This window comes from Barbatula barbatula, assembly GCF_947034865.1.
Source record: "Barbatula barbatula genome assembly, chromosome: 16".
NCBI classification, from domain to species: domain Eukaryota; kingdom Metazoa; phylum Chordata; class Actinopteri; order Cypriniformes; family Nemacheilidae; genus Barbatula; species Barbatula barbatula.
This window is the reverse complement of record NC_136779.1, coordinates 15,022,541-15,031,286: the sequence shown is the minus strand read 5'-3', so window position 1 is coordinate 15,031,286 and position 8,746 is coordinate 15,022,541. Positions and strand designations below refer to the sequence as shown.

The following is an 8,746-nucleotide window of genomic DNA, read 5'->3' as shown; positions in this document are numbered from 1 at the left end:
CAGCAAATTGGCATTTAATGAGGAAATCTATCATTTGTTTGTGGACGTTGATTGTTTGTTCAAACAAATTGTCAAATATGTATGTAAAATAAGTAATTTATTATTTCATCTTTAATTTTCTGTATATTTTTACATAAATAATCTATATAAATCAATAATATTTACAAGAAATATATCATATTTTGAATAATATATAACAAATATACAATATACTGCAATTTACTGTTTCTGTGGATCATTGCGTTAAACGTTCATGGGTTTGATTACCAGGAAAGAAGAAAAAATGCATAGCATAAATGTAAATGTTTAGTCCAATGAGTGCAAATGCAAGCAGATGTGATTTCAGGTGAAAGCTGGTTCTATCATGTTGTTTCATACCTTTAAGCTTTCTGCTGGCTCAGGCAACCGGCATGTTTCTGTCAGACTAAGGCCCTTTAGCAAAGAAGCCAAGTTCATCAAAGGTTTGGAATATCTTAAGTAGACCGTAATGGTCCTTCATTCAACCTGATTGGGCTTGATCCTCTTTCCCTTCAGGTCCTTTTTGCTCTTTCGAATAAAGGTGAAAATCTCATGAAACAGGACTTTATACTCGGGTAGCGGGGCATCATCCTGTGTACTTACGCCCTGAGAGAGTGTGTGTGTTTGAGCAGAGCTGGCGACGGTTGTCTGAACGGCTTTGTGGTTCTGTTGCACCAACCCACTCTCACAACGGCGCAGCAATGTGACATATTTCTCCTGCAGCGCCGTGTATTGGGCATCCACCTCGTTCAGCAAAGAGATGCCGTGAGGCAGCTGGCTGTGGGTGCATGTGGCTTCGGCTCTGTTGTTGGAGCGCATAAAAAGCCGTAGCTCCTCGACCTCAGCCTCCATCTCAGCCAGGCGATCCTTGTAGACTCCCAGCAGTGCCAGTTTTGGCTCTAGTTGGCTGAGGTTGTGCGCCAGAGCCTCTGCCTCTTGCTCTGCAGCCTCTCTAAGAAAACGCTCTGTGCTCAGCTCGGTCTGCAGGGAATGTACGGAGCGCAGGAGATCTATGTGCTCCTCCTCCCACAAAGCTGAATAGGAGTGCTCATAGGAACACCTGAAAGAAGTGGAGCGAGGATGAAATCAGTGCCAACATTTGGAAAATAAGAATACTGGACTATTGAAACTATTAGTGCAATGCCTGTATGAAGGAAGCTTTGATCACATTATACGGCTACAGCCTATATTTAATTTAGACATTTTCAACCTAAAACACTTAGACACAAGACACTCAAGAACCAATGAGATGTGAAGTTAAGTTACCAACATGCCGTCATACCTACGTAGGTGTTTCAATGTTTGAAATGACTTATTTCTTTCTAGAACACTAGATTTTTTTAAATAAATATTTTGAAATGGATTACTCGGACAAAATAATGAAAGAGAAGTGCAATAAGAGTCGTGATAATAATAGATGGAAATTCCTTCAATACTGTGTAAAAAGCGTCCCAGATTGAGACAAAGAAGCTGGCAGTACAAAATAAACTGGAAATTTACTGGAAAGAGGTCAAAAGTGTTAATTATATATACACCGCGAGAGTTAATTTGATCTTTTTTACACTGCCGATTTTGCTGTGGTGAAATATAACATGAATAACATTTTTGTGAGAAATACATCAAAGATTTAGGTTGATCTCTTCAGTTGGTCATTTCAGCTGTCATTACACATATGACATATTGCATTTAAAATGTGTCTTGTCATGTTTAATGGCAATGAGGTTAGGTCACCATCAAAACACATTCAATGACCTTTGATGTCTAACCTGCTACATAGGTGCCATCCTTGACATAGGGCAACAGTAAAGTGAATAATGACTGCGAAGTTAGAAAGCTAGTATGCTGGCCTTTGTTGGGCTAGTAAGCTTCAGCTTGACAAACATTGTCACTACATACTGTCCCTTGTAAAAAAAAGCAGTTTTAAGAAAGACTCCTGAACTGTCCTTTTTTGAGATTGGTCTATTCAGGTTTAAAAAAGGGTCACGTTCGGCACAGCAGGCTCAAGATAGCCTGTGTTAAATCTATAAACTGTCATGTTCATTGGATTCAGATGGGACAAGCAGGGCTTACGAGCACAATTCATACCGCTAATCCTTTTATTCCAGGAAGTCTTGTTGGATTCAACCCATTCAACTTAACAGAGGTAAATATTAAGAAAAACCTTCTGTTTGCATATATGTTTTGACAGTAAAAACATTTAACCTTTTCCTTACAATAATTGCTTGGTCCAGTGTGTCGTTTTTTGGAGAATCTATGGACAAAAATGCAATATGTGTTCAAAGGTGTATATAGACCTTGCATTATGTTTTTTTATTACATTAGAATGAGCTATTTCTATCTACATACACGCCGGTCCCCTTTTATGGAATTCGCCATGTTGTTTCTACGGTAGCCCCAGCACCATTGAGAGAGAGAGTTGCACCACGAAAGTTCAAAATGTTCTTGTGTCACAGAGCCTTCAGATAGTTCCAGGAAGTTATGTTTTCTCTATAAATGCTTTATTTCTTACACTTTGTTAATCAATAAATGACGTCTTTAAATGGGTGAAAAGTTTACCTCAGTTGGTCTGTTTAGCCACAGCTACATGCGTTTATTAACTATTGAGAGCCTCCATGAACCGCCATTGCTGTGAAAATACTGTTTCATTCGAGTCAACAGAGTTGACGCGACTCTTTCTCTCAATGGCTCTTGGGTAGCCCTAAATGGACAAACTGCCCTGTCCTGTTTTCTAAAAACGTTATCTCCTTCGGCAAGCGAAAATGTGATGATATCTTTATCCTCTGTATTGCTTTGAATGGAAGGAGTGGAGTGAGCCGTTGGTTGCAATTCACAACCTTACATCTAGACGCTGCTAAAATCTCCCCATTGCTCCTTTTAACACATGCTGCGTCCCAATTCGCATCAGTTATTTAATTGTATTAATCCAGTGGAGCCTCACTAAACTCCAACTACTCGCTGTGAGTTGTGGGTAATATTAGCCATTAGGGTGTGCAATGTGCCTCATTCTGCACTTCGTATTTCTACTGGAAGTAGTGGAATACTCTTTTCACCATACCAAGATTTGGGACATACTAATTCTATTTTCGAATACTATTTAGGACTGATAGTATGCCAATTGGGACGCAGCAACAGTCTTTGCTCATACAGTAAAAACACAGAATGCTGCAGAATATGCCATATAAGCAACTTCACAAATCCACCTTGACAGCATTAGAACTCTTATTTTGCATTTGATCTGTGAAACAGCATGTCAACAAAGCCTCAGTTGCAACAAAAACGTTTACCAAAGTCAACCATAGAAAGGAAGAAAAAACTTTACTTGTGCAACTGGCACTTATTGCAGCAATTGAGACACTGGAAATTATCAGGCTGTGGGGTTTCTGAGTGTGCACTGGCCCGGATGTGTTCCGCAGAAACAAATTTCTTCATTTCTCTCTGGAGCTCATCCACCTGCACCTGCAGACCATCCACAGTCTCCGTGAGCCTGCCATGAGAGGAGTTTACTTTTAGTTTGCTTGGCTAGTTTGTTCCATTGCATTTTTTAGATCCTCAAAATCTGTTTCTCATACCCTTGAATCTTTAGCTGAGCAGCTCGATTCTCTAGATGCAGTCTTTGATTTTTCTGCTCCAGGTCTCCGGCTGTTAAGTCTAGCTGTTCGTAAACCTTGGCATGCTGATCATTCACCGACCTCAGTAAATCCACCTGTTTGGACAAATGCTAAAAAGGAGGCAAGGCTCTTAGACCAAAGTTCCAAAGGACAAATCTTTCATGTCTCATCTAATGGAAAATAGTCAGGCTTTTTTTCTCAGTGCCAATGGATTCAAAGGCGCCTGCACTTAATACAAAATTGTCACTAAGATATTGATTTTAATATTCATGATAAAGCCACATGGATTAAAACAGCCTGTCGTGTCTCGTGACTCAATACTTTGTACGTAGGTACTAGACTATATTTCTAAAAGTGAAGATAATGGGATACTGAACCTCTATTTCTTGTAGCTGCTCCTGGTTGATGGTATGAGTCTGTTGGAGTCTCTGTTCTAATTCTCTGTTCCGTTCCAGTAAATCTTTGCCAAATTCAGCGGCCAAATGAAGATCTGCACAAAGAAACCTCATCTGTGTTAAGTAATGGCCAGAAATAAGAACTATATCTAAGAAGAAATATGTTGATATACAAATATACCCAGACTGCTTTACAGGTCGAAGGTTGTGACACAGTTGTAATGGCTTTATAAGTAAACACGCACGCACGCACGCACGCACGCACGCACACACACACACACACACACACACACACACACTGTGGTCAAAAGCATTCCAACAATTAAGTTGTCACCTATCATCACAATATTTATTTTCACGTTTATTTACTCTGTTTATTCGTGCGCGCCAATTTGTCACATTTATCCTAGGACATATTATATCAGACAGTGTGTAGCTAAGTTCTGCTTTTGCTGACGAAACTTCCCTACTGACCTGTTAGTTTTCATTACAAGACTTATATTCATAGTTTTATGTAAAACAGACGGTCACACATGTGGCACAGACAGCAAACATGTTTCACCTCACATCTCCTTGGCATGTTGTTTTAGCTGAACAGATAACACCAATACGATTTGCATATTTAATCATCATATTGTCCGCAAAAAGCCAAGTAGAGGCATTCTATTTAATCTTTTATTTTTTGCAATTTCTCGCTGACAATATTATTATTAGATACAAATATCTTACCATGTTCGAGATCTTGATGGTCGTACCACGGTTCTTCCTCCTTAATGTCAAACTCTTCTTCTGCGATGTCTGTGAGCATTTTCAGTCTTTAAAGGGGTGACATTTCTGGATCTTTTAGTTTAAATTTAATTATTTAATTGTGAAAATTGAATTGTGAAAAATGTGTCTGCGTAATAATCTTGGTCTGGGACTGCAGGCAGCAATGAATGGAAACGGCCGCTCTCTCTCCTCAGCAGCGCGTGTAGGAGGAGCAACTCAACGTATCACGCGATCTTTGTACTTTAATGAAATGGTGACGTATAAACAGTCAGTGTTACACTGTATGTATATTTACTGTGTGTCTGCAGGAATGGCTTTGTAAAACCTTAACCAATAGAAATCTTTCTAAATGAATATGTGTTTATATTAACCCGTATAAATTAACACTTAATCGTGCATTTGTAGTTAACCTGTATGCTCATATTAACTATTGGCAATTTATCTCCTTCAGGCGACCTTTGAGCTTTTTGTATAATGTACAAAGTACATTTCTGATTATTTATATTGTGGTTAGTCTATGTAGAAATGAATTCCTGTAATTATCTTATTTTACAAGGCTTGTAATGTGCTTTACAATATTTATCAGGAATCAAAAATTTCTCATTACAATTGTACCGCCATCTAGTGGCAGTTTCGTATACGACATCGTGTGTAGAACGTGTGTGTGACGGACGGTTTTACATGTAACACAGGAAGTGAACGTGTGACTGAAGACTCCACTGACTGTGGCAGAAATTGTTTGTTTTGCGGATTACCCTTAACAATGATTTCGTCGCGTAAATCCCACCACACCTTCAGGTTTGTTTGTCTGTCTGTCTGTCGGAGTGGGGGGCTAGGGGTATTTCTTATGCACCATGTGTTCTTGCATCGCGCTTCACTCATTTAGTTTAGGAGGCATCATCATCCCAAACCGGTCACGGCAGCTCTCTCTGTAATATGTGTCATCCACAGATGAGGACGCTGATTTTCGTTGCGTGGGTGTTGTTTTACGTGTCATTTCTATTGGCGATGAGAAGAATGTGGGCTGGAAAGTATGTTCGCAGTCCACTTGCTCGCAATCTGTTCTTGAACATGGTGACGGAAAGTGAAATTACCGGACACGAAACCCAGAAAGTAAGTGAAGCTGTTCGTGTAACGATGACGTTTGAAGTGTATTTGTTGTCCTTGTTTTTAAAATAGTGGACAGATGTTTGAGGTTGTTGTGAAATTGATACGCGCAAAACGTACTGTGTGGTCATTTAGACACAATAACTATATTTGTGGACATGTAGCGGACCTTCGCCATGCTGTGTTACATTTGAACATTTACAATGGTAACACCATAAATAATACATAATTACAAGCAACCAACCCCAAACCTACCCCTATAACCTTCATGCAAATCTGCGTTTTAAATATTACTTCGTACATATTTGTGTAATTACACTGTAACAACACCAAATATACCATAAAGTGTTACAATTTATGCATAAATTGTTACATTCATTCAAAAAGTGTAAAAATGTAAGTGTAACTTTTATTAAAGTATTTGAAATGTGTTTGCTTGCGATCTCAAAGTTATTTGACTAAGGACTTTGTTTTTTCATTTAAATTTTTTTTTATTTACACTCTTTTCTTTTAAGTATTCTTTTAAATTCCCCTGGAAATGGCACATGATAATAAAGTCCTTTTTTAAGTTCTTAAAACGTAATTGTATTTCTCTTTTCTGTCGTCTTGCTTGTAATTCTTCGTCGCTGTTTGCAGTGGTACCACTGCTGTCCGGATATGCTCGGAGAAAGGGTCCGATCTCTGTTTGTGCAGAGCTATTTGGATGCTGACACGGAGGCTTTTCTCAGCAGAAGTGTTGAGAAATCCAGTTGGCTTTTCACCCAGCTGTACCACTCAATGTTCTCCACCATCTTTAGTCCTATAATGTCCCGGACGTCAATCAACGGGTAACTACATCCCACCACTTTCTTCAAAGTTGAAGACTTTTTATTTACTTGCGAAGAAATATAATGGCATGTACTATGTTTGTCCACAGCTTTTTGGGACGGGGTTCCATGTTTGTCTTTTCTAAAGAACAGTTTCAGCGTCTGCTCAGGATCGGCCCAGAATGGAAAGGGGAAAGAATGTTGGATTTAGGAGCGGGCGATGGTGGCGTCACAGAAGTGATGGGTGCCTATTTTAAGGAAGTATATGCCACAGAGGTCTCTGCTCCCATGAAATGGCATCTCCAAAGAAAGCAGTGCATGTAGGGATTTCTCTAAATTCTCCTTTATTTCTTTGCATTTTGCACACTGTAAAATTGACTTCAAAATGATGTTCATTTGGCAGATTGTTAGGAATTGATGAATGGAACAAAACTGGCTTCCAGTACGATCTCATAAGCTGTCTTAACTTGCTGGACCGGTGTGATGAACCGCTTGAACTGCTGAGCGACATTAAGAAATCGCTTGTGCCAGGAACAGGGCGGCTCATCTTAGCGGCTGTTTTACCTTTTCAGCCATATGTGGAAACAGGTGAGATGATCGGTTTTACCAAAACTACCGTGCAATAAATTGTTGTCTGGCATTAGATGTAGGGTTGGATTAACAAAAATATATCCACAGATGTAGCACATGATACATCCTAAGGTAAAATCCTGAAGGTGAAATCTTATTTCTTAGTTAAACTGTACATTATAGCTTAACTAACATATTAAATGCAAAACCTGGTGGTTTGTGTGATTTGTAATATTATTATCATTCGGTCAGGTGGGAGTTGGGTACGACCCAAGGAACATATCAAGGTCAAGGGGAAGACGTGGGAAGAGCAAGTGACGCATCTGTCGACTGAAGTCTTCCAGAAGGTTGGGTTTGATGTGGAGGCGATCACACGCTTGCCGTACTTGTGCGAGGGAGACATGTACAAAGATTACTACATGCTTGATGATGCAGTATTTGTGTTAAAACCTCAGGATTAAAGCTGTGCTTATGGAAATCTTTTTCCTTTTTGGACAAATTGAAATGAAAGAGATTCATTTAAGTGAAGATCAATTAAGTTACTTATCTGCGGTACATCTCAGGAAAATGAGACCTGTGAAATATACATTAAATCAAAAGGATTTTGACTGTAATTGTACTGTGTTGTATGGTTGGTTGGGGTCTTGGGGACCAAATAATGTAACATATATTTGTTTTGTGAATATGAAGGTATTAAGGAACTCTACATCTCATACTGTGGTTCTGTAAGTTACACATGTGCCTGTCCTATCATGTTTTGAGTTTGTATTTTTTTAAGACCCTTTCTAAAATCTGAAAAATTCCTACTGTATCAACAATGTTCAATAAAATGAATGGTCTGTTGTTTAGTGCACAACACAAATATAGCTGACGTTAATAGTTACATTCAGGGGTATGTATGTGTGTCATGCTCTGTTATTTAAGATTGTGAGTTTAGTCTCCTAACAAAGATTATTAAAACTACTTTAGATCAATATTTTGTTTCAGCCCTTTTTTGTTTTGTTATCAAGAAACATCACAAAGTGGCAAACATTTTGGTACTTTGTCACATTCTATGTTTAGGGAATCTACTTTAATAAAATGCTATTATATAGGTTATATGTGTAGACTTGAGTGTGTATTTTATATGTTGATGTTAAATATATGGGTGTATTAAAAAGCGACTCAAAGGAAAATATTCTTAAAGGTTGTGTTTAGAAACTATACATATAGTATTTAAAAATTGTATGCATGTCAATTAAAAGCAGCACAACAATTCTTAATGTTACGTTTGAATTTGTAGATACTGTTTTTTCTACACATTATAGTAAAATACAAGTAAGAGTTTTGAGAAATAAGAGTTTCTTGTACAATCCTTGCCTAACACCTTAGGTTCGTTTGAATAAGTCTAAACTAATTCTGTTGAAAGGTAGATCCTCGTGACCAGGATCCAACACTCCTGTATCAGCTGTACAGAATCTCCACACCCTTCACA

The 8,746-nt window shown here is 38.5% G+C and overlaps 2 protein-coding genes across 6 annotated transcripts; one reads left to right on the top strand and one right to left on the bottom strand.

Moving 5' to 3' along the window:
• Positions 1–218: 218 nt before the first annotated feature.
• Positions 219–4,981, bottom strand: cdr2b (cerebellar degeneration-related protein 2b). The gene is made up of 5 exons (XM_079477061.1): positions 4,751–4,981; positions 4,004–4,116; positions 3,588–3,736; positions 3,338–3,502; positions 219–1,078 (listed from the first exon to the last, which is right to left on the bottom strand). The coding sequence occupies exons 1-5, from the start codon at positions 4,827–4,829 to the stop codon at positions 496–498; spliced, it is 1,089 nt and encodes a 362-aa protein (XP_079333187.1). The 5' UTR covers positions 4,830–4,981; the 3' UTR covers positions 219–495.
• A 413-nt stretch (positions 4,982–5,394) lies between these two features.
• On the top strand, positions 5,395–8,603 carry mettl9 (methyltransferase 9, His-X-His N1-histidine; the record flags this gene model as incomplete). 5 transcript variants are annotated; one of them, XM_079476600.1, is made up of 7 exons in its annotated part: positions 5,395–5,587; positions 5,741–5,902; positions 6,533–6,723; positions 6,813–7,022; positions 7,106–7,290; positions 7,381–7,404; positions 7,525–8,244. In XM_079476600.1, 5 exons carry the CDS (start codon positions 5,741–5,743, stop codon positions 7,401–7,403), a joined length of 771 nt encoding a protein of 256 aa, XP_079332726.1. In that variant the 3' UTR covers position 7,404; positions 7,525–8,244. The 5 variants fall into 5 exon arrangements, with proteins under 5 accessions (XP_079332726.1, XP_079332725.1, XP_079332723.1 ...); XM_079476599.1 differs by having other exon boundaries at positions 5,423–5,587; positions 7,381–7,418; positions 7,525–8,469; XM_079476597.1 differs by lacking the exon at positions 7,381–7,404 and having other exon boundaries at positions 5,423–5,587; positions 7,525–8,603.
• Between the last annotated feature and the right edge of the window lie 143 nt (positions 8,604–8,746).

Bases quoted from the DNA above. Each gene is read 5' to 3' on its own strand.
- cdr2b (XM_079477061.1), bottom strand. From the start codon at position 4,829: ATGCTCACAGACATCGCAGAAGAAGAGTTTGACATTAAGGAGGAAGAA. The intron at 4,117-4,750 runs GTAAGATATTTG...TTCTTTGTGCAG, and splicing joins CCATCAAGATCTCGAACATG to ATCTTCATTTGGCCGCTGAA. The intron at 3,503-3,587 runs GTATGAGAAACA...CTCTCATGGCAG, and splicing joins GCTCAGCTAAAGATTCAAGG to GCTCACGGAGACTGTGGATG.